General features: G+C 38.8%; 2 protein-coding genes across 4 annotated transcripts; one reads left to right on the top strand and one right to left on the bottom strand.

Annotated features, from left to right (window-relative positions):
- Nucleotides 1–1,639: 1,639 nt before the first annotated feature.
- zgc:56235 (Voltage-dependent anion-selective channel protein 2-like) lies at nt 1,640–14,446 on the top strand. 2 transcript variants are annotated; one of them, XM_076886759.1, is made up of 10 exons: nt 1,675–1,773; nt 2,251–2,346; nt 4,468–4,538; nt 5,264–5,313; nt 9,411–9,563; nt 9,650–9,702; nt 10,529–10,750; nt 11,226–11,376; nt 11,478–11,535; nt 13,197–14,446. In XM_076886759.1, exons 3-10 carry the CDS (start codon nt 4,472–4,474, stop codon nt 13,286–13,288), a joined length of 846 nt encoding a protein of 281 aa, XP_076742874.1. In that variant the 5' UTR covers nt 1,675–1,773; nt 2,251–2,346; nt 4,468–4,471; the 3' UTR covers nt 13,289–14,446. The 2 variants fall into 2 exon arrangements, with proteins under 2 accessions (XP_004567013.1, XP_076742874.1); XM_004566956.5 differs by lacking the exon at nt 2,251–2,346 and having other exon boundaries at nt 1,640–1,773.
- Nucleotides 13,974–24,040, bottom strand: tor4aa (torsin family 4, member Aa). Of its 2 annotated transcripts, XM_004566954.5 has the most exons (4): nt 23,800–24,040; nt 23,650–23,670; nt 19,109–19,576; nt 13,974–17,514 (listed from the first exon to the last, which is right to left on the bottom strand). In XM_004566954.5, exons 3-4 carry the CDS (start codon nt 19,574–19,576, stop codon nt 16,657–16,659), a joined length of 1,326 nt encoding a protein of 441 aa, XP_004567011.1. In that variant the 5' UTR covers nt 23,650–23,670; nt 23,800–24,040; the 3' UTR covers nt 13,974–16,656. The 2 variants fall into 2 exon arrangements, with proteins under 2 accessions (XP_004567011.1, XP_014265891.1); XM_014410405.3 differs by lacking the exon at nt 23,800–24,040 and having other exon boundaries at nt 23,650–23,793.
- Nucleotides 24,041–24,411: the final 371 nt, after the last annotated feature.

Raw genomic sequence — 24,411 nt, 5'->3', positions numbered from 1 at the left:
TTAATCTGCATTAGTATAAATAACTCGTACAGGTTACTCCAGCCCTTTAAAAGTAACTGACCCTTGGGGCTTAGTTTTCCAACCTGTTATATTTAACACAGTTTGTTACCAAGTGCACTAATCTACAGGGCAGTTGTCGGAATTGGTGTGGCTGGTAAGATACTGACCGGGCATGTAAAACTACTCAGAGTCTGGTTTTTATCTGTGGAGGCAGGGTAGACACATGGATGACTTTTGAGGCAATTAGAACTGGGCGAGTCCCCTCAACCATCTGCCCCATTTAAGCTCTGTATTGCCAACTGGGTAATACTCATAGGATCAGAGATTAGGATTAGTTAGAGAGCGGATCCAGACTTCCTGTATTGGAGTGCTGGTCCCAGAAATAGACAAATGTTCTTTTGAGTGTTTAAATAAAAGTTGCATTGACTCACTATACCAGTAGAATGGGTCATCTATCAAACTGAAGGTTGATGGATCAGTTCCCCGGCTACTCCAGTCTATATGTCGAAGTGTCCTTAAGGAAACCACTAAATCCCAAGTTGCCATCTATCGGAATGTGCATGAAGATTAGACAAAGTGCTTAGGTATAGAGAAAAATCCTTGAATGAATGTCTGATGTCTGCTTGGGTGACTGAGGCTTATAGGAAAATGTGCTTTGAGTGCTCAGTTTAAGCACAAGGGTTCTATAGAAATAGCATTTAAAATCCATTAAAAAGTGGTATTACATGAGTTCAATTTCAACTGGCATTTCTTCAACACCAAAACTCACAGTGGTTCTTTCCTCACAATCTCTTTACAAGCTGATATATCAGACTAATTCAGTTTTATTTCAGATAACAGCACATAAAAGTAAATGACCAGAATATATGTCCAAAAGCACAAAAACTGTATGACGACTGATGTTTCCACATTCATTGTCTTCCATACTTAGCAACAGGATGTTGAAGATGGAGCTGCCAGTCAGGAAGAAATGATCAGTCATTCCTCCACTCTTATACCTCACCCTATATTCCCTCCTATTTTTTAACTTTGTGTTCACCACAGCTATTTTCATCCTTTTTCCAAAATCCACTACCATCTGTCCTGCATTTCTCTCTTTAACACCACCCCTACCCAACCCATCCTCATCACATGTCTTCCGTTCACATACATTTCCATTCCATCCAAGTCTGTTCACCAACCTATCTATCCTTGGGATACTCTCTACCATTTCGTCTAACTTACTAAATTCCTCTTTCTCTTCTTTGTCTTCCAACCTCTGGGATATATGGATTGACAACATTTTACATCACCCCTTTGATTTCCAGCTTCAAACTCATGCCTCATGCCTTCTCTTCCTTCAAAACTACCTCTGCTCCATTTCTCTTCCCAGGTGGAAGGGAAGAACTTGCTTCCTTTCTGCCACGTCTCCTGGACACACAGTGTATCTATCTACAGTAAGATACAGTAAATGTGACTGACAGTCTGAAAGCTGCATTAATGTCCAAAGACTAAGCGTCCACGAATAAGGCACGTTGTTGTCCGCCTCTGTGTTCTAATAAACGTTTACTGCCTCACATTAACAGTGTCTCAGATATATCTCTTGCTCTTATAATACCTCTTTGTTCGCTTCTAGTCGATAGCGCGCATGCGCCATGATAGATCTCCTTCATTGTGCCCTGTCCCCGTTATAAGCATTTCCAAGCTAGGTTAGCTGTCAATTCACTCCACCGCATCACGCCAGGGACGCTCCGGGCTGTGCAGACTCCTTTTGCAAATACCTTTGCTGCATCGGTAACAGTGCTGATAAATGTTAAACACATCGCTGATCTTTATAACCCCTGCGTAGTTATTTATATGTGCTGTTGCTTCTTTGAGAATTGTGCGTTTATCTCCAAGGTTAGATGTCCAGCTAGCATGTTGTAACGGTATAGCTAACGGTATCTGTTATGTAATGATGTTTAGCTTTGCAGTGCACAGTTAAATCCTTTGGTTCATTGGTTTCTAGAGCTCCATTGCAGCGACACAGAACAGTCAAGCTAGGCACGGATTTAGCAGCCGTACCAGTGGGGTTTCTGTTTAGCTGGATATAAAAGTGTGCGTGCGTGTGTGTGCTTGGGAAAGGAGTAGGGTGTCACTAATATGCTCGCAACTATCATATTTTTTGCTTGTTAGTGTGTCAGTGCAACTTAGACAGCAACCAGCTAACTGACTGTCAAACCCCCTATACGCCTTCCTCCCGGCCATCTGCTATCCTTTGTCCCAACTAAGAGATGCAGCACTGAACGTTTGCGATGAGCAGAACGAGCTGTTGTTTAGCATTGGTCACTTGGGAACTTATCTATACCAGCTGCTTGTACACATAAGGTAATAGTCCGATTATAACTGCAGTATATTCAGTAGAGAAAGAAACACGGAGCCCCCCTTTTGTATGCTATCCCACATTGAGTTTTTTGTTCTTCATGCAGCAATCGTAGCCGGTTCATGAGTTAGCGCGCGTGTACAAATATATGGAAATGTGGCTTTATCTTATTTACCAAATTATTTTGCACATGTCTCGTTTAGAGCTCCGTGTGAGTCTATTTAGAGTTACATCAGTCATCAGTACAGTACCGCTAGTTTCTCATTTCCTTGCTCTTACTGTGAGTGCATATCTTGTCACACACACACACACCCAAACGTGTGTGCAGTGGTTTCCTATAATATAATATAATATAATATAATATAATATAATATAATATAATATAATATAATATAATAACAACATAGTAGGTAGGTAGGTAGGGTAGGTTACCATAAGTGCAGTAATAACAGCAGATGTTTCATCAAATATAATGAGAGTAAGAGAGAGCCAGAGCCTGATAATTACAGTACTGCTGTCAGAACTAAAGTCAACTCGCTTTACCACAGTATATGCTTTAGTAGAAGACCATTACAAATACGCAAGAAAGAGCTCTTGGCGTACAGTAGCTAGAGGGAATTACCTACAAACTGCTGCCACTTTGCTGTTTGCACCCTGCATACTAATTATCAAAGGTTTACTCACTTTAACACCTTGTAAAAGTCATCATCATCAATGGCATGCATCTCACAACAACCAAAATGCAGCAGAACTTGATTCATGTTCACTGTGGCAACTGTTTAAATTCTTATGTTTCGTGGAAACTGGTTTGAATCCAAGTGGACATGTTAGTTGTGGTTTTAACATTGGCGTAGCTTCTGTTAGGTTGACACTGTGTAAAACACAGCTTAGCTTTGTTATTTGGTCCTGTATTGCGCTGTAGATGTTCATGTACAGGTTATGGTTCATTCTTATATTGTCTGTCAAAGCTCTTGAGATCACGAGGAAAAAGAGATACAGAACAGAGCAGTTAACCCAGGTGTTTGTGCAGCTTGTGAATCCCATGTGAAACCACTGTAGCTCTCCAGGTCGTAACCGCTGACTGGTGGTGTAGTAAACACAGAACAGCATAGAGTTGAACCTAATGGATTGGGCATTGAAACAGTTTTCTGCTTGAGGTTTTTTGGACCTTCCTGACTCAGTGCATTGCTTGGTGGCTCTTCTTGCTTAACCAAAGTACACCAGTTTCTGCCTGAATACTGTTGTTTGCTTAAAAGGAGTCTATCAAAGAACAGCTTGTTCCCTTCTGCTGGATGTCAATAGGTAACCCGACTGTTTAATCAGGTACAGGCAGTTATTGCATTCAGTAGGTACACGGGAGTCCATCCTAACAAAATGGGGACTTCAGCAAAAAATCTCAAACGTCAGCAACTTTCAAAAAGGTTCTGGTGACTGTAGAGACAGTGAAGAATGAAGTACAATGAAAATCATTATCATGTTCAAGAACCCAGTTTGAGAATGGCTTGTGATCTTGATGGAACCTGTTTCCAGTTCTTGGCTGACAGGCGGTCTTCTGCTGCTGCAACTCATGTGCTTCATGGTTCAACATGTTGTGAATTCACAGATGCTCTTCTGCATACCTTAGTTGTGATGAGTGGTTATTTGAGTTACTGTTGCATTCCTGTCAGCTTTAAGCAGTCTGACCATTGTGCTCTGACTTCTTGCATCAAGGCATTTTCATGGAGAACTGCTGCTCACTGGATAGTTTCTCTGTTTCAGACATGCTCTGCAAACATTCTCTGTTCTCAGTTTAAACTTTAGCAGGTCATGACCATCTTTATACCCATGCCTTAATGCAGTGGCCTTGTTATTGGCTGATTAGATATTTTTTTTAAAAAGCAGCTGAATATGTATATCTAGTGAAGTAACCTGTGACTATATACAAAAACCACTGAGACTTTAACTTTTGTTAAGTGCTCATTCAGTATGAGCACTTAACTGAGCAGTATAACCAATTGATGAACAACATGGATGGTCATACCCTGTTTCTAAAGATGAGTTTTTACTGCTAAGCCTTTAAACACTTGTGTAGAATATTGTGAAGTTTCAAATTTGACAAAAGAAACATCTGCCTTTATCTTCTCCAGCACAATGGCTGTCCCTCCAGCATACTCAGACCTGGGCAAGGCCGCCAAAGATATATTCAGCAAGGGATATGGTGAGCACTGTTTTAAGCTTAGGAGTAAATTATTAACTGTGGGGAATTCCTAAAGTACAACTTATTCTGTGTGCTTCTTATCCACACTACACATTTAATAAATACACTGATGTGAACAGAACTAAAAGTCTGGATATAATTTCAGACATTAGATACTCATTTTTTGAACGCTGAAATTACAGTTTTGTACATATAAGGTACATATTTGTTTTTTGAAGGAGATACCAGTATGTACAAAAAATATATAATTTATGTATGAATTCATGGAGTATATAAATTGTATAAATCTAACAACAGACAAGAGTCTCTAAAGGAAGCTGAATGAAATGGAGAACTGTCAGAGCAGCACCTCGAATGTGGTGAAGCACTTGAGAATGAGCAGATGTAACTGGTAAGCAGTGATTGAATTTTAAAAAACAAAAGAAATCAACTTGTCTTTTAGTAAATAAATTGGGTGCCCGCCAGCATACCTGGGCAGCCTGTCCAAGTAAAGTCTGTGTAGGAAACCGTGAAGGAAGGTTTACAAGCTCGTCTGTTGCTCGTTTAACATTTTAAAATGATGTTACAGCTAGTCTGACCACAACGTGGCTTAGTCTTTACAATTAATAAACCACCTTTGTGGAGGAAATCTATCTAAAAATGTTAAATTATGCCTTTTTAAACCTTCCTGTCTCTGATTTGTCTTGCACATAATAACTATTAACTCATATTTTGTAATCAATCAGGCTTTGGTGTTGTGAAGCTGGACCTCAAGACCAAATCACAAAGCGGAGTGGTGAGAACACTTTTTTCTTTTCATGTTCTTTCTTTATTCTTCACCTTTCCTTTGCCTTTTCATGCTAATCTCTAACCTCCAAATCCTGCTGCACAGGTACCCTCTCATGCTCAATGCCTTATTTAATTACAGTAACTGGACTCCTGCTGTGACTCGGAGCTGAAAGGGATTTAAAGCTGTTTTCACACATAAACTATACCTCTGAACTCTTTAGACATTGTGCTGCCTGCACGAAGGCAGAAGTCCAGACAGACTGGACATTAAATCTCTGTGTGGCAATTTGATAGGTGATTGTTTAGAGAATTCATAGCAAGTGACTGAATGTCATATACTGTCTGTGCTGCTTCCTTCAGGTGACCCTCACCTTAACCAAACAGAGTTATTTCCATTAGAACACGTCTGTTGAGTTCATGTGTAAAAACATCTCAGGTGGACGAATGTGGACCTGCTTGGCTTAATGTGCTCTCTGTTCTTGAGAAACATGACAGGCCTGCAGGTGTGCATTTGTGGCTTGTCTGTCTCTCTGGTCACCTTTCCTAACCCCTGCTCTGTCTCCACGCTGCTGCCCTGGACTGCTCGCTCTCTAATGTAGATGGTAAGATCGGTGTCAGGGCTGACTGCTCTGTCTGTCTGTGTAACTCAGAACAAGTTTCCATGGATTTCTGTTCTGTTAACTTACCTAAACCTTTGTTCAATTACAAGTCATTTTTTCAGTTGTTATTGTGGTTAATTTGTTTTTTTGTCTTTATAATATTCATAAAGCATGAAAAAATGATTTTCTCTCTCTTCACACTCATTTATACTATTTCCATTTCTTTATGGAGATTGTCTTTACTTTGGGTTGTACTCCTTTACATTATTTTTGCATTATTATACCTGACCAAACAGTATGTTGTATGATTGATAAAATGCCAGAAAATGGAGAAGAATATTATTAAGCTATTATATTAATTTCAGGCTCAATATTTAAATTTTTTGTGCTACCTTTACTGCTCAAAATAGTCCTGTATTTATGTTTTACTTGGTCTTTATTTCACTGGTGGAAACGAGACATTTTAGCTTCTCTTCTTTTTTAGCCACTGATTGGTTACATTTTGAACAGAAAAGGTTTGAACAGTGGGTGGGTGGGGCTTCGGTGCTCATCACTGTGTGCCTGAGAATACCATGTGAGGGATATTTCCCAGCTGACATCATGCTTAGCCAAGAGTTAAAAAAAAAAAAACTTCTGAAAACGACTGTTTAGAGCAGTCAGGGTAGTTGTAAACAACCAGTCCTCATTATTTGAAACTTTGAACATGTTCAGTGGTAAATGTCTTTTTACTCAAGCGTCATTCACACAATCTCACACACACACACTTTTTTCTGTATCCAAGCCCTTTGTCTAACATTTGCGCATACACTCCCACTTCAGCGGATGCATCAGAGGCAACTCGGTGTTAAGTATATTTCCCAATAAATTGAGAATAAATTGGCAGGGAATCGAGGCACCGATCTTCCTTTACCTCCTGAGTCACAGCCACCCCAAACAGCCATCATTGTAATAAGATATGTATGAGAGAAAATAAGGAAAAGAAGAGACTTGGAGGAATTTAAAAACGGGAAGAAAGCAAAAAGATGCATTGGGTGGCAGGGCTGCACTACACTTTTATAGCTATTTAAAAAAAATCTGAATGGCATTGTTTCATTATTCTGTCAACAGCCCCCTTTACTCTAGAGCAAAACAGCTCAGTAACTTTGATTGTCGTGTTCTGTATTATAGGATGAATCGAATGACTTAACACTGATCAGTTTGCAGTTACCCAGGGAAATGACTAGGGCTGCTCCTGGTCAGTTACTAGGTAATTGATGAGGTTCTTAGTCACACAATCTTTCTTAAATGCCATAAAATGTCACCTGAGTGTGTTAAAGATGGAAGCAGCGTCTGTGTTTGTTTGGTAGCTTCAGTAATGGTGACTAAGCTTTTAGAACAGTTTAACTTGGACATTAGGGCTGTTTGATATAACGATATATATCGGATGATGATATAAAAACATCTATCATTTCATTTTACGCTATCGTTTGTTTCGTGGTGTCGCAAAATAAACTGTTTACGGCAATATTTTTTCATCATTTTGATGGTCACTGTTACAACTCCAGCTACACGACGCCCAGCTGGAAACACTTCAAGCAAGTCGAGCTGCCCGAGATTCACAGAATTTACAGAAAATGTTACATTTTTGTGATTTATATCGTTATCGACGATAGAATTCTTATATCGGGATATGAGATTTTGGTCATATCGCACAGCCCTATTGGACATCATGTGCTATGAAGGCCTTTGTCACAACATGATGCATGTATTAGTCAGTCTCTAATACAGCTGCATTGACTTTTCTTATATTTGTGTCTGAATTGAGATTTGCTAAAGGACCATCTCTTTGGACTCACAGAAGTACAATCACAGAAACTGTGCTGCCGTTGTCTCAGTTCGTTGACAGATTTTCACACAGAGATATGTTGTTGATTCATATACATATGTTGTTTTGCGACGCATACATAGTGTGTGGTGATGACTTATCTGATCATTACCTCAGGTTTTTTTTCTGCTTTGACATGTAAAATGAAATTAGTTATCGTTAGCACACACTGAAAGACTTGTCGATACAAAAATCATCAGCAGGGCACCACTTTAAATGTACTTTGTAATAAAGAATTTATTTAGAGAAAAGCCCTGATTGTAATTTAAATCAAATATAATTTGCTTTGAAAATAAAATTTGAAATAAAAAAACAAAACAAAAACAATGCCACATGTTGCATTACTTTTTAACAGATTACAGATTTCTGTACAATGCTACCTTAAGTAATTTGGAACACTATCTAACTCGTATTACCTTTCAGATATTATTTTACTGGCAATGATGTTGGCAAGCTAGATACCGTTAGCTAGCTAGCTGTAATTGGGCTGTGCTGTATAAATCTGTGATCGTTAGCTGAGAGGGTTAGCTTATAAAATACATTGAAAAGTGCCAGCTAAATTCAGGCTCAGGATATGGATTAATTAGCTGACCTTACCTTCTGTTATAAAGTACTTTTTTTTTATTGGTGGTTCAATCCCTGCCTTCTCCAGTCTGCCAAAGTATCATTGGGCAAAGTACTGAATCCCAAGTTGGTTTTTGACGCATCCATCACATGAAAGAATTGGATTAATGTTACACAGAAAGCACTTAGGTATAGAAAAAAGTGCCTGTATGAATATAGGTTAAAGAGGCATGTTGTATAAGATCCAGTCCATTTAATATTGTTTACATTTGCTACAGCATTCATGTGTGGTAGCTGTATATATATCTCTATTCTATACACATCCGGTAACATTTAGAGGGCTCTAAAATCATCTTGGCATCCGGTAACATTTTTGACAATATTGTGATTTTAGTGACACAAGGCTAAAAGCCAATTCTGAACCATGCTGCGTTGAATTTGGTGGAATCTTCATTGTTGACTTGAATGGGTGTGATCGGAACTAGAATACATTTCTGCTGGTAGGACTGATGTTGATATGCCAGTACAGAAAAATGTCTTATTAACATTGGGAGGTGGATTTGTGTTTTTCTAATGACTTGGCACTGTTCTTACTCATTTCACTATGCATAAAAGCAGTCTAATCTTATTTTAATAAATGCAAGTCAGGGCAACAGCCACTGTCTGAGAATTACATTGCATTCTTACATATATTTTTCAAGGTTCTCTTTTTTCCTTTGTTTTTAAGCATGCACTCTTGTTTAGAAAAAGTGTTCTAGTGCTTATTGTCAGTGGCAGTTTAGATAATCACTTTGTTGTAATCATCATGTTTATCATTGTTTTTGTGTTCACTTTGTTTGTCTTCTGCCTCATTAGTGTCTTGCATGCATTCATCTGTGAGACTGTCTTATTATGTCAGTGTATCTGTATTGTTTAATATGTAGAGTACATGCTGATGATTATCACTGTATTTTTGACATGACTAATTATATTTGGTCTCAGTTCCTTTTTCCATTTTGATATCCAACAATTCAACAATCTGCGCAACAATACCCTGCGTTCCACACTCATGCTTTGTGCTAATTGGTCCTTCACCAGGAGTTCAACACATCTGGCTCCAGTAACACAGATACAGGGAAGGCCTCAGGGAGCCTGGAGACCAAGTACAAGATGAAGGAGCTAGGCCTGAGCGTCAACCAGAAGTGGAACACAGATAACACCCTGGGTACTGAAGTCACTGTGGAGGACCAGGTGTGTGTTTGTGGTTAAGAAACTGATTTAATTGTTTAAATGTTCCTAAAAAAAACTATTGACTCCAAGTTTTACTTTACCTATAGCTGGCTCAAGGACTGAAAGTTGGCTTGGATACATCTTTTGTACCAAACACAGGGTGAGACTCCATTTATTGGTTTGTGTGACTTATACTGTGTTATGTAATCAGTATTAACTTTGGGTCAATCCTGGATAAACAGAGTGCTGACTCTTTTTTCCACTCTTGCCTTGTTAATAATTAGCTGCATGCTTTAAACTTCTTGTATCCTCAAATTCAGTCCTCCTTTTTAAACCTTTAACTACCGATATAGTAAAAGCTGTACACTTAGTTTACTAATATTTTCCAAATCTGATAGATCAACAGATAAGAGAAGTTTTCATCCAGCTGACCTCACTCTTTACATGTTATTGTGTGCTGACAAAAGATGGACACACATAGAGGTTCCTATAATTATTAGTAACATCTAACAACTACACCTCGAATATATTCAAATTTGAAAGTTCTTCTGCGTACTTCAATGCCTCTAATAATTAATGTTGTTATTCTTACTTATTGTATCCACGTTGATGTATAGTAATGTACCGCTACAGTCTCAAAGAATAAGCTGATTTCTCAGTGTCTTATATTTCCTTTAACTTATTGGCCACTCTGTTTCTCTTGGCATGCCCTTATCAAAGCATTCCCTCTCTACTAATATATTTTTGACTTTCCTACTCTGTCTGTGTCAGAATCTAATTAGAGTTGTGTTTACAGTAATAACAGAACATGTCAGCTTATGCAAAAGTGTGGCTCATTCATGTGGTTTAAATAGTTTTTTAACAGCATGGAGCTGTGTGATCTGGGAATTCAATACATCATATTGTTTCCAGATAAGTTGGAATTTATTGTTGTCATTGGTTTTGGTATTTTAATGGCTCATCACTGTGATTAACCAACTTTTCAGCAAGAAGAGTGGCAAGCTCAAGACTGGCTACAAGCGTGACTATATGAATATTGGCTGCGATGTTGACTTTGAGGGTCCCATCATCCACGCTTCTGCTGTGTTGGGCTATGAAGGCTGGCTGGCAGGCTATCAGATGGCCTTTGATACGGCCAAATCCAAACTGGCTCAGAACAACTTTGCACTCGGATACAGGGCCGGGGACTTCCAGCTTCACACCAATGTGTGAGTGATTTTACATACGTACATAAACAGTTTGTGAAGATGCTTTGTTGCTTTTCAAATCATGGGCATCACATATCTAGCTTCTGTTGCTGTAGTCAAAGCTCTGCACAAAAACCTGCTGGGTGGAAGCATTTTTTTTAAAGGTTGTTCAAACCCACAGACAGAATATCCTCATATTGGACTTGATTTGCTTCTACCCCTCTACCCTTCTACCCCAAGAGCAACTACCCCACAGGATTTGTGTCTCCTCCCATCTCGAACCAGACTTTTCTCATGGAAATGTTCACTTGGAACTGATTTGAATTTAGTGGCAAATTGTCCCAGTGACCTAAAACACATTTTTGGGCATCAGTTACTAATTTCATTATGGGTTGTCATAAGTGGAATACAAAGAGGGATGAATTTATAATTTGGAGACTGGTCTGCAGGATAGACTTCTGTTTGCTTAAGTAAATAAATGTCTGTTCTCTCTCAGTAATGACGGGACTGAGTTTGGCGGCTCCATCTACCAAAAGGTAAATGACGAGTTGGAGACAGCGGTTACTCTGGCCTGGACAGCTGGCAGCAACAACACTCGTTTCGGCATTGCTGCCAAATACAAGCTGGACAAAGATGCCTCTCTGTCTGTGAGGACTGACTCTTCACATTCACATGCACTGTTGCTGAAGCATATTCTCACAAACCGTTGTGCTGTTGTGTCTGACGCCTTGTCATGTTTCCCCTACAGGCCAAAGTGAACAATGCCAGTCTGATCGGAATAGGCTACACCCAGAGCCTTCGACCAGGTGAGTTACCTTCCTCAACTGTGCCATTGGCACCCAGCAAAATACTTTCCCAACCTACACAGGAAGATCTTGGTTGTTTAAAAATACAACCCCATTTCCAAAAAAACTGATATTTTTCAATTAAATTCAATTTTATTTATGTCGCACCATTTACAACAGCAGTTGCCTCAAGGCGCTTTATATTGTAAGGTAAAGACCATACAATACAATGGTATATAATATGTAAATCCATGACTTGCAAATCTCACAAACTGAATTTTTATTCAGAATAGAAAGTAAAAAAAATCACTTGTTTAAACTAAGTTTGGTATAAAAATTCTAAGAAAAAAAATAGGTCATAATGAATTTGATGGCAGTAACACAGTAGTACGTTAATGTCTAGATAATGAGGAAACCAGTTGCTGGACATTTGCGAGGGGAATGTTTTCATATTCTTGTTGCATATATGATTCTAAGCAAACAACAGATTGTGATGCACCAAATATTTTTAGTTGGTTTAAGGCAGGGGTGTCAAACTCAAATACACAGTGGGCCAAAATTCAAAACTGGAACAAAGTCACGGGCTAACATTAATATTTATTGAAAAAAAAATCTTCCTCCAGATATAAGAATGAATCTTTTCTTATGGACTCAAATAAGTTTTGCTGAAAAACTGAATATGGAACAAGCAAAGCTTAATACTAAACAATATATATATTAGCTGTATAATACCAGTAGGCCAGCTCTAATAGTAATTTGGTATGGCTTCGCGGGCCAAATGTAATTAGGCTGCGGGCCAAATTTGGACCGCGGGCCAGAGTTTGACACCTATGGTTTAAGATCTAGACTGCAGACAGGCCAGTTAAGCAGCTAGAATCTTCGAATATGAAGCCATGCTCCTGTAACATATACAGTATGGAGTTTAGCACTGTCTGAACCATGAACGCTCTTCCCTGTAAAAGATCTTGTCTGTTTACTAAAACCATAGAACTTTCCCTGTTAATGGTGCATTTTAGATCCTGAGATATTCAAAGTCTTCACAATTATATATTACATCTTAACGTAAAATTAAAGTACATTATTCTAAAAATATTCTGAATATCAACTTTTTTTCCCCCGCAGACTCAAATATCTCCCTGTCTTTACTTCTTAGAAACTCTAGCTCTCTGAAATGCTCTCTTTATACCCATACCCCCATACTCATGTTATTGACCTTTTGCTCTTGTCCCAGCTATTTTGAAATGTATGGCTGCCACTAAATTAAAAGCTAATAGTTTTCATGAAATAGTAAAATGTAAACATTTGAAATGTTTGTGTTTTTTTAATGTTCTAGTGTGAATAAAATATGAGTTTATGATGTTTGCAAGTCATTGCACTTTGTTTTATTTACATGTTACACAGCATAACAACTTGTTTGGTTGTACAAAATGTTTTTATTTTAACCCGTTTCAGTCGATCGAAAATTTGAAGCTTGTGAGGGCAACCTTGACTAAGAAATTCAGGAGTTAAGATCTTGATCAAGCAAGAAGGGGCAAACCATGTGCTTTGAAATTTACACCACACACTTATATAGGATAGTTAGGATAGGATAGACGCACTGATACTCGTGCCCCCATGTCAACTTTTTTGAACAGGTCTAAAATTGAAAGTGTATCTACAACGTTATGACTGTGTCTGTGCAGGTGTTAAGGTCACCCTCTCAGCTCTCATTGATGGCAAGAACTTCAACGCCGGCGGACACAAAGTCGGCATGGGCTTCGAGGTTGAAGCGTAAACACGAAACCTACCAATAAAGAAGAAGAAGCCCACTTCAGCACTTAGTTTTCGGCACCCTCCTATCACGATAACTTGTCTCCTTCTCTTGTCTCTGGACTCTCCCTCACACACCCCTCCCTTGTTCATACTTCTGATGAGCATTTCTGACAGTAATAGTCAAGTCTTAGCATTATGCTTAAAAAGTTGTGTGGCTGATCCTGAAACTGGCGGTGCATAGTTGTGGAGAATTGTTTTTATGGCGTTTGAAATAACTATTTATTTCCCTGTAGGTCTTGAATGAAGTAGTTGTTGGTGTACATGTGTAGCTCATTTAAAGCTTCAGTACTGAGTTATTACTGCATTCCTAAAAGCATGTCAAATGAAGGGTTGGATGCAGAGCTTAAAGCTTATTTGCTTGGTTAAAAGAGGTGCAGAGTGTCGTTGCTTTATTTTTGTATCCATTTGAACGGTTTTGGCTTTTTTTGCTGCAATCCAAGGACTATTTAATCCATGTCATTGTTTTCATACAACACATATCATTAAATATTGAAGTAGTGGTGGATGAAGTTAAAGACCGATTTCTGGAATGACGACATGAACGATGTTAGATCTATTCTTGCACATGTCTCAAAATGCTTTTTTAGCCCTTTGTGACTTCTGTTTTTGGTAGGTGAAATCAACATAATGGAATCTTCTGGTAGCTCTTTGGGTTTGTTTGTGTTTTTACATTTCTACAGTGTTGTTTTCATCTATCTGTCTCAGCTCAACGGTTACAATGAAAGTGAGGCTATTTTGCTTCTGTATCTCAGAGGCACCAGTTATCTTAACTTGACTGCCAGCTGTTTCCTCATGTTGCTCGGGGACCTCACTCGTTGCTGTCAGTGATCGTGTCTTCAAAACTATCTCCACTCTTAAGCTCTGTATATTAAAGTACAGGTGCTTGTCCTCCAAGTAATTCCAGTCGAAACACTTGAGGAGTGTTGTGTCCCCAGATGTCTGTCCTGTTACTTTGGTTGGAAATCCTGCATCAGAATGTTTCTTTTTCATCTTGTGTTGTCATTATTATTATTATTATTATTATGAGACTTTCTTTTCTTTGTCACATAGACACAGTACCTCATTTTTTCCAGTGTAAACTAAGAGAACTCTAATAATAAAAAAAAATGGGAAAACAGCACCTATTAATGAATTGAATTCTTTGTCTCAATTAATGCCTTCAGTATTTAGTATTATATTGCTCTTACAGTGCAGTGGTGGCCAGGCTTCTGTAGCTGTAGCTGAGCTGAGCATGACTTTTACTATCTTGGGATTTTAAAGATCTAAATGACAAGTGAAGATTGGATCTAACTTAAATGTAGGAGTCATTTTCTTTGCCATTACATACCCTAATAGAGAAGCTTGTAACAGTTGTCAGGCCAAAATACATGTACCCTTACTACCATTACCACACATGACATGAATGTTAATAACAAAATCTATCTTATGTAATTATACGTGATAGCTTATTGTTCCTTATAATTTAAAGCAATTATCTTTACATGGGGCTGTTAAGCTAGTTGTTAATCTGTAGCCACCTTATTGCTAAACTGAGCTAGCTAGTTTGTGCCACTAGCTTCATAACAAATGTTATGTGCTATCCTTCGTGCCATGTCTGTTGAGAAGAAAACAGATTTCTTAAAGTATAAAAATATTCTTTTAAAGTTGCACTTGCATCAAGAAGAATAGTGTTGGTGTTTAAAGTAAATTCTGCACATAAAGTTGATATCAATTGGACTGAAAGATACCTTAAACAATATGGTCATTTCCACCCAGGTACTAGCAAGTTCTTGTACTTTGATTTAGTACCTTTACATGATTCACGGTTTACTTGTGCTGGGCTTTGGTGGAGCCCCTCAATTCTTCCACTGTCTGGAACAAGAGGTTTTTAGCTCCTTCCCATTCAAAGTTGTCTTCCCATACCAATTCTAATTAACATCAGAAGCAAGAAGAGCAGGAAAAAAACAGAAAGAGCATTTAGAGCACTACATTGATGTCATTTTATGCAAATACATTTAGTATGATCATCCTCCAATGTAACTGGGTGTGTATTATATATAGGGAATTTATATATAGTATAAGTAAAATAAAAATAATGAAATAATGAAAATAAATAAAATATTAATATATAAAAGAAAATAAGGAAAAATATAATGGGTCCAATTTAACATATATGGTGATGCCCATCTGTGCTGTCTTTGTTTGGATGACCCTACCAGAGACCAGACTTCAAATATATTGATTGCCTTCAAAGACACTTTGCTACCATGTGCTCTTGCGCTGTCTTGCATTATCTGTCACACATCCTGTGAACATCCTGTAATAGGTATTAGTAACTTTTGCATTATGAACTTCCTCCTTCATAAATGAGTGAATATTAATTTTACACAGCTCCAGTGCATGTTATTAACCTTATCCAGGAGATTTCTCAATACCACAAAAGACCATTAGTAAGGTGTATATCCTTCACTTGTTTTTCTTTATTAGCATTCATGACTAGATAGAGCTGCTTTTATAATGCCCCACATTTAAAAATCAATTAAAAAAATTCACCATGAGTGTAACAGACACTGACTGATACTCAATCTGTAGGCAAGGGACAGCTAGGAATAATGGAATAGGACTCCGGTTCTGTTTTGTGGGTTTTCTCTCTGAACTGGGGCCATGATTAAGAGGGACGGCCGGGGGCATTCGTATTGTGCTGCTAGAGGTGAGAATTTGGAGCCTGATTTAAAGCACAGTCCAATAACTGAGGGTTTCGACCACAGCCCAGGCCTGATTTATGTATACAGAAGAACAGTCAGTGGGATTTATCCTCCCAGATTCTTTTGTGTCTGCTCCAAATGTCAAGGTGGTCAAACCAGAAACTCTTAGCAGTGTCTGAATGTCTGAACATACCTTTGTGCCAGTTCATTAAGTGTTTGGATTGGTTTAATTAGACAGTTACATTTTACTTACTGGTAGTGCTAGGTGAACTGTCCCTGGAGTTACTGAAATATCCTCTGTGAACCAGCACTGTACTGATGTCTAGGTGTTCTCCTGTTTCTATGCAGCTATTCAGAGGTATTTGGGAGATACAACAACAGGGAACTTAAATCATCTTTTATTTATGTACACTGGGTGAACCCACCCTTCAGGGACTACCTGCCGCATTTTTAGTGTTCACCAAATTTATTCCTTGTTTCCCCCAACAAAGTTTAATATCCCCACCTTTTTGTGTGTGAATTTTTTTTATTACATTCTTACAAAACCACTCTTAAAAGCGTTGGCTTTGAATCGTGTCATTCAAGTTTCATAATTGTAAATTCAATCCTTTTTCTCCATGTTTAAAAGAATGCAAACAAGAGCATGTCACAGCAGGTTGACTTTAGCCACCACTTGCTTGCAGCCTGTCTGGGAATATTCGTGCCCCCCTACTGCAGGGTAGTATTCAATCTCCCCCGCAAGCCGCTCTATGTTAGCATGATCCGGGTAGAATCCCTCTCGAGTAATTTCGTCCAGGAAGCACTCCATTACGTGACCTTTCTCCAAAAGACTGAGAGGTAAGATATCAGCCTCTGTCCAAAGCGGGTGAAGCTCTTCCAGCATGCTACGTAAAATAGGAGTCAGCTCTTTTACCAGATTGCTATGACGACCTGATGCTGTCATCGCCATGGAAATACTCGAAGAGTTGTGCAGCATATGTTTGGTGATGTGTGCATGACCCAGGTTGCTTAGAAACAGGTAAATAGCATTCAGGTATTCATTGGACTGGTTGGAGGACACGAGCTGCAACAGCGTGTCTAGGATCTCGTGGTGCATGTGCTCTGCCTCGTCGAAGATGAAGAGCGGAATTTTCTCCTCCTCCTCGGCTCGTTCCACCATCTCCGAGATTTGAGCTGAGAGGTCACTGGCACACTGCAGGGCGTTCGCCTCCTGGGGGCAGTGGTGGAGCACATAGTACTGCAGCACAAGCGTGTCACCCACCACGGAGCGGAAATGTCCGGCCAGTAGGCGTCCCAGGTGGCTCTTACCTACCCCGGTCGGGCCGTGCAGGGATACCACCAGAGGCTTGTTGTGGACGTAGGTAGACAGGTAGTCCTTCAGGTGGGACAGCAGGCTCTCCACAGCTCCCTGCTGCCCAAACACTTCCCTCCTCAGTGTCTTCTCTAATCCCTCCAGGTCATATCTAAGAACGTGGTCATCCAGGTTCTCTATGGCGTTGTAGACCTGAAAGAAACAAACCACAGCTATTAAGAATATAGCCGAGTGCAGGGGCATTTCGAGGATTCATTAAAAATGGATGCACTCCTTGGACCAAGAACACTGAAAACAAAGAATTATTTTAGACTCATCTGCAGTCCTTGAACCTTTATATAGACAGTATTACATATAAAGTGAAACTTCAGAAGGTTTTAAAAAGAAGAACAATTGTGTACTTAAATAAATGTAGAATATAATGCTAATAAACTTGTTGAATTTCAATCATTAAACTTCCAGATATGTCAGAATATACAGTTTAAAAAAAACATCTTCTTATTGAAAACAAAAGAAAACCCCCAATTTCCTGGTGTGTTACACAGTTTATTGTACTAGATCAATTCATATATTAGCAATTCAAATTTTGCCAAAGGTAAAACACAATCTCACTGCTGTGTTGGGGAAGAAATAACTGACACGTTTACAGACGCATGCGTTATGAAGTGTTACGAAGTGAAAGTAGGGGTGCCTGTTGCTCAGGAGGCAAAGCACATCATCTGCTTAACAGAAGACTATAGTTGTTCTAGATTGATTATCTTGCCCAAGGATACTGAATCCAAAGTTGCTCCTGATGTATTCATCAGTGTGAATCTTTAGATAGGAATGCATGTTTGAATGACAGCTGTTCTACTTTGAGTGTTTAAGCAGAAAAGTTCTGCGTAGCAGCCAGTCTACTGCTAACGTCATGAATCCAATTTAATTAATAGTATACAGAATTATTTAATTTTGAAATTAAACTGTTAATAATAATATTTCTGCACTAAGTAAAGTATTAAATATGCAGGGTGATTAGACAGTGAGGTGTGTGGCTATGTCCTCGAAGGGACCATATTTCTTACAGTTTTTAAACCTCAATTTCACTCCACCAAATATGTGTTTTTTATAGAGTATCCAAATTTCAGCAAGCATACTACTGTATAAATACTACATTCACAGGACTATATGGCGTTTTGTGAAAATGTTCTTTTTGGCATGACTGTATATCTTTAGAAATATATAAATATACTGATATACAGATTATCTCCTTGGAGTTATACGGCAAACAGCTGAGAGTGATTTCCGCCCAGCTTCTCACTTTGGCAAACTAGAACAGGAAATACACTTGGACCAGTTTTAAATATTTACATTTGAAATGGCAAAATAAACCATAAACAAAGCTGCAAGATACACGTGACAATAAAGCAGCTCGGTGACGGCTGGATTAACCAATCTCTGCTGAACAGTGCCTCAAGGTTCCTCAAAGATGAACACACCTTAGACTGATTCATGGCATGTTGTATTTCTCGTCTGAATGAATTAGGACATGACTGAGCAAGTAGAAGGTCTATATTTAATCATACACATGAGCTGAAGATAGCACAATTTTCCCGCCCTCCCTATTTATACTGTAGCTGGCGACAAAAGAAGCAGACTAGCAAGAGATGAGTCATAATAATGGAAGCTATTCATTCATTCATTCAATGTTTTTGTAAATCAAATTCTTAATGGCACCAGAAAAAGGTCAGAGGAGCACATTAGAGAAGCATTCCACCACTTGTTGGAAAATGTGTTGTTATTTATTTACCTGGAGAAAGACGATGGCAAAGAGCAGATACAGGCAATATTTGGCTCGGCTGCGGTCCTGCTTTGGTGCAGCCCTTCGTCTCCCTCCTTCAGGAAACAACACCCGTTTCTTCTTCCTCCTCTTCTTCCTCTGTGGGATGCTGGATGATGGAGAGGAGAAAGCAGTGGGGGTGATTCCATCAAAGGTGAAGATTTTGGGGCTGGTTCGTCCTGGGGCGCCTGTGAGGGGACACTGGCCCCCCAGGGCCATCTCTTGACGCCGTTTCTTCATCGCTTGGTACTTCTGTTTGATGCGTATAACGGCGCGCAGAGTGGAGGAGATGTTGGAGAGACTGGGGGCCGGACTGCCTCTCCCATTCTCACTTTTCTCTTCTTCCATCTCCGTGTCTCCCTCAAGCTCTTCATCCATCTCTCCCTCGAATTCTCCCTCTGTTTGAGAGGCAGAGATGCTGCTGTCTCGGTCACTCATCTGCAGAGAGGAAATAAAGGACTTTGAAGAAACTACACCAGTGCATCTTAAAAAGTTCACAGTAGTCCAAAGTCTTCTACTTAGGTCAAAGTAAACTTTGCATTTTGGGATAACTTAGATTCTGGAGGAAGAGTGGAAAAGCACAGATTCAAGGTGTTTGAAGTTTAAAGTTTCCACAGTCTGTGATAATCTGAGGAACCATCCATCTGCTGGTGTTGCTGATGCTTGGTCCACTGTGTTTTACCAAGTCCAAATGTAATGCAGCCATCTACCAGAAGATTTGAGAGCACTTTGTGCTGCTGAAAAGCTGTATGGAGTAACCAGTTTTACTTTTCTGACAGGACTCAGCACGTGCCCACGGTACCAAAGCTACTACTAATGTTTTGCTGACCATGACCAGTAAAAACTCTGCAGCAGAGGAGCCCACAACCAAGTGCTGAGTGTATAACGGAACATATTTTTCAGATATTCAACTTTGCTATGTTATAAATCTTTTCTTTGATTGCTTTTTAGCAATGTGTAACTTATGTATAGGATATGTGAACGTTTCAGCTTATTTTCTGTGGTTTGAACAAAAAATAAAAACATGTTACATTTTTATGCACCAGTTCAATATGATAGAATCAGCAATGAGAAATCCAGTTTTGGGGAAAACTCATTTTCCCTAATCTTAATTTTGATTCCAGTCCCTATGACGCAAGACATCAACTTCCTCCAAAGTTTCCTTTAATAGTGGTTTTGAAGGCTTTAGTCTTCTTATTTACCTGAAAAGGGGGTTTCTGTTTTCAGTGTTGCCTTTCTGCTTCCCCAGACTGGCCCAAGAATCAGGGTTAATAATATCTTACTCATCATGGTCACATAGGAACAGGAAACGAAACGGATGATGTAAAAAAAAAAAAAAAAAAAAATCTATTTTTTTTTCACCAGCAAGGTGATTTTTATCAGCCAAAAACTTATATCTGTCAGATATTCTCGCATACGTTAGCATGGTTTGCAGTGTGTCGTGAACAATTTGAGGAAACGGAACAAGCAGAGGACAAAAGAAGAAGTGGCAGGCCTTCAAAACTATCGATTGCAGATGAATGGTATCTGAAAGTCATGTCCTTACGAAATAGGAAAAACTCCAGCAAAGACCTGACACAAGACCTGAGAGATGCATCTGGCCTTTCAGTTGATCCATCTACTGTTCGCTGAAGCCTCATTAGAAATGCTTTCAGTGGAAGGGTGGCTGTCACTTAGAAACTGGAAAACAGGCTGAGATATAATAAAATTACACAAGAACTGGAAACTGGAAATTAATGGCAACACTGACTCTGTAGATATCGTCGGTATGCGTGGAGGTGGAAGAGTGAGTATCTACGGGCATCTATAAAACTTGATGGTGGCTCTGACATATTTTGGGACTACATTTCACCCAGTGTGTTGGGGATCTTGTCACAATTTATGAAATTATAAATGCAGAAAAATACCATCAGATCTTGATCCACTATGCAATACTATCTTGGAAGCATCTGACTGGCAACAGTTTTGTTTTTCAGCTGAATAATGATCTCAGACACACTGCTATTGCATTCAACGTATACCTTGATAGCTGGAATACCATTAGTATTAGTATTAGTCTTGGATTGATCAAGAGCGCAGTCCTAATATTATTAAAGCAGTGCAGGATAATCTTGACAGAAAATGGAACCAAAGCCAGCCAAAACCCAAAGAGCTTTGGAATGTCCTTCAAGAAGGCTGGAGAACCATTCCTAAAGACTACTTAACCTCCCTGGCATCCACATATGTGGACATCACATTTTGGGTTATTTAGACCAAAATACTTTTAAACGAATATCCTCATATGTGGCTCTTATTTTTCTTAAAAATAAAAATAAGGTAAAAAACAAACAAACTGGTAATTCTTTGTTTTTACATTCATCGGGCCCCAATATGCCCAAATATCAAAGAGAAATTAAAAATGCATGCTGTGGAAGAGTTCGGGTCGTAGGAGGTTAAAGTAATTACGAGAAGGCTTGCTTAAGAGAATTCAAGCTGTGTTGAAGCATAAAGGTGGTCAATTAAAATACTGACTTCGACTTTCAAGCTCAGTAGAATTGTACAACTTTTTTTCTCCTTATATACTGCATTTCCATGGATGTTTGAAAGTTTCAGTTTGCTTCTATTTCTCATTTTCATAAAGAAATTAAGACTTTTGCATTTATTGGGGAAATATCTGTCTTTAAGCAGCCATGCTCTATTATGTTACCCTGTCAAATAAGAACTGTGTACTGAAAATTTATTGAACAGCAATGCTAAATGTGCACTGTATTAATGTCAGCTTATTTACTTGATGAAATACACATTATTTTCTTCTTTGCTAAGTTTTGTATTCTAGCTTTATCGTCATTTTCTGTATATCTATGGTTGTTTTGTATCCCTTGGTATAAGTTTTGCATGAGCCATAGATGACAAAATTGATACCAGTATCATATGGGTTTGGAACTTTCCCCCCAAGAGCCAATTAGCATAAACTTAGCATGAAATGACTGGAAACAGGGGGAAGCTAGGCTGCTACATATACAGTACACTTTTAATCTCACCAGTAGAAGCAGTGGATTTTTAGACACAGCAAGATAATCTACTGGCACTCGCTAATCTATTGTAACTTTTGTAAATAACACATAAGTGTTGAAATATTGCCATGTTTTAATTATATATACAGTATATCTTTATTTTTAGTGTTCATGAAAAAGAAAGGACTTTCTAAGCATCCAAATAAGAAGAGCTCAACTTATACACCCAGTCCTCCTTTCTCTTAAAAAAAAAAAAATCTTTGCTCAATTTAAGTAAGATCCTCCCACGCTAACCCCACGCTGATATTAGATACTGAAGTGGTGGACGTCAGAAGACACTAACAATACAGCTGCTCCTATGTTTTGAAGCATACTGGAACTCACAGCTGCATGAAATTTGCACGTGAGGAAATGAATTCTGAGAACAGCAGGGTGGCAAAAATGGCAAGGAAGAGAGACCAAATGTGAGAAATAGCTGCAGATATAACAGTGAAGAAAAACAAAAGAAGGATGACACATGCAGCTTCAGTGGCTGTTAAAAATGTAGCCAGCATTTCCGGTAGGGTTAGAAGATAAAGATCACTGTTCCTTTTGATGTTTAGTATGCTACATTTTTATTGAATTTAATTAATCTATTTAATATTTTAGGCTGTTTAGAACCTTCTATGGCAAACCAAAACGCAAACAAGTGAGTGCAACCTTCACAGGAATCTTAAACTTCATAAGTTCTGCAAACTCGTGCGCTTGAGGTTCTGAAGTAGGCTGTGGTTACATGCTTGCATTTGTAACCGTTTTTGGTCATCAAAGGCTGTCAGGTTGACCCTCTGATGGTGTACTTGATGTACTCCCTTGGGTATTCTGCACACACAGAAACTGTAGCGCAAAGGCCGTCTGCAGTATTATAGCGCACAGGCTATAGGAAAGGAGGAACTTTAAGTGAGTTACAGAAGAGCTCAAGACAGCAGACAAGTGTCACATATAAATTAACACAATCGCACTACAGGATAGAAAATAACTTCTGCTAAAAGTTTTTGGTGCCAGCATTAATGTCAATGAGAACTGAGCAGAGCACATGAACAATGATTGGAATCTGAGTTGGCTTGTTCATCTTGGCAAAGAGGCAGCGTCATTTCCGGAAAAGTTATAATACCCCTGTGTCCAAGCCTCTTTTACTTCAGCATAAAAGAATTCAGGACAGCACGTGAGGGTAGAAAGACTGTATCTGTGCTCTTTCATATCTTTCTAGTCTTTTCCACCTGAAAGATACGGCATGCCAGAGATTTTATTGCTCATGAAGTTGACTTTACAAAAATATATCTTTGTAGTGAGCAGTTCTTTCTTGTTTCGTGTGTTTTGGCCGTGGAAAGTTGAGCAAATATACACAAATGAGCCTCACGCAGAAAGTTAGTATCCTTCTAAAACCTTTTTCTTTGTATTTTACGTACACAACAGTTGATTCACCAAGCTGCACACTCTGCTTGCAAAGCTGTTAGGCAAAAAAAGGTTTTTTGTACTTACCTTTATACGTGTCTAAAGCATCTAAAAAAAAAAAAAAAAGAATTTTAGTGCAAGACTAATCCATAGCTCAGCACAGCGGTGAGAGCAGAGAAAACGTCCATATAGTCAACAGCTCAACTCAGGAAGAGCCTTTCCCTCTGACTATCTTACCTCTAAATCCTGTTCTCGGCCATATGCTGGCTCCTCCTCTGGCTTCCTCTTTTATTCTCGCATTCTTCTGTCCAGCTGCAGCTCAGGCTTTTTCACAGTTAGCTATCAGCTTTCACACGTGGTTAGAAAACAGCTCAAATGTACCCCAAGTACTTTCATTCCCACGATTAAAATGATATCTTAGGTGACACACATATCTTTTTAACTGCTGGTAATCAAGTCAACAAACAATGCGTTCAGAATTTGTTGACGTGGTTTTGGTTTCTTCTTGGCTATGCCAGTAATGAGAAACGGGAAATGTCAATCATCTCACGAGAACCCACAGACTTTGTTTCTCATTAGCATTTATCACGGTGGACTTATTTGTATATTGGTGCAAAAGATCTCATATACTTGATGTAAGGAAGATTTCAGGAGGCTTGTTTTCCTTAAATTTAGACCACACATTCAAGTCAATTTAATTTTATTTATATAGCGCCAAATCACAACAGCTGCCACAAGGTGTAAGGTAAAGACCCTATAATAACATAGAGAAAACCCCAATAATCGTTGCATTTATTTCCTCTCTATATGATTGTAAATGTTGTTTAGGGAAATATTTGGGGACATTTA

The sequence above is a fragment of the Maylandia zebra genome, linkage group LG7 (genome assembly GCF_041146795.1).
Source record: "Maylandia zebra isolate NMK-2024a linkage group LG7, Mzebra_GT3a, whole genome shotgun sequence".
NCBI classification, from domain to species: domain Eukaryota; kingdom Metazoa; phylum Chordata; class Actinopteri; order Cichliformes; family Cichlidae; genus Maylandia; species Maylandia zebra.
The sequence above is the reverse complement of the archived record's forward strand: the minus strand, read 5'-3'. Positions and strand labels throughout refer to the sequence as shown.

Excerpts from the sequence above, each read along its gene's own strand:
- zgc:56235 (XM_004566956.5), top strand. The coding sequence starts at position 4,472 with ATGGCTGTCCCTCCAGCATACTCAGACCTGGGCAAGGCCGCCAAAGAT. Across the intron at positions 5,314-9,410 it reads CCAAATCACAAAGCGGAGTG|GAGTTCAACACATCTGGCTC; the intron begins GTGAGAACACTT and ends GTCCTTCACCAG. Across the intron at positions 9,564-9,649 it reads AAGTCACTGTGGAGGACCAG|CTGGCTCAAGGACTGAAAGT; the intron begins GTGTGTGTTTGT and ends CTTTACCTATAG.
- tor4aa (XM_004566954.5), bottom strand. The coding sequence starts at position 19,576 with ATGAGTGACCGAGACAGCAGCATCTCTGCCTCTCAAACAGAGGGAGAA. Across the intron at positions 17,515-19,108 it reads TTGCCATCGTCTTTCTCCAG|GTCTACAACGCCATAGAGAA; the intron begins GTAAATAAATAA and ends TGTTTCTTTCAG.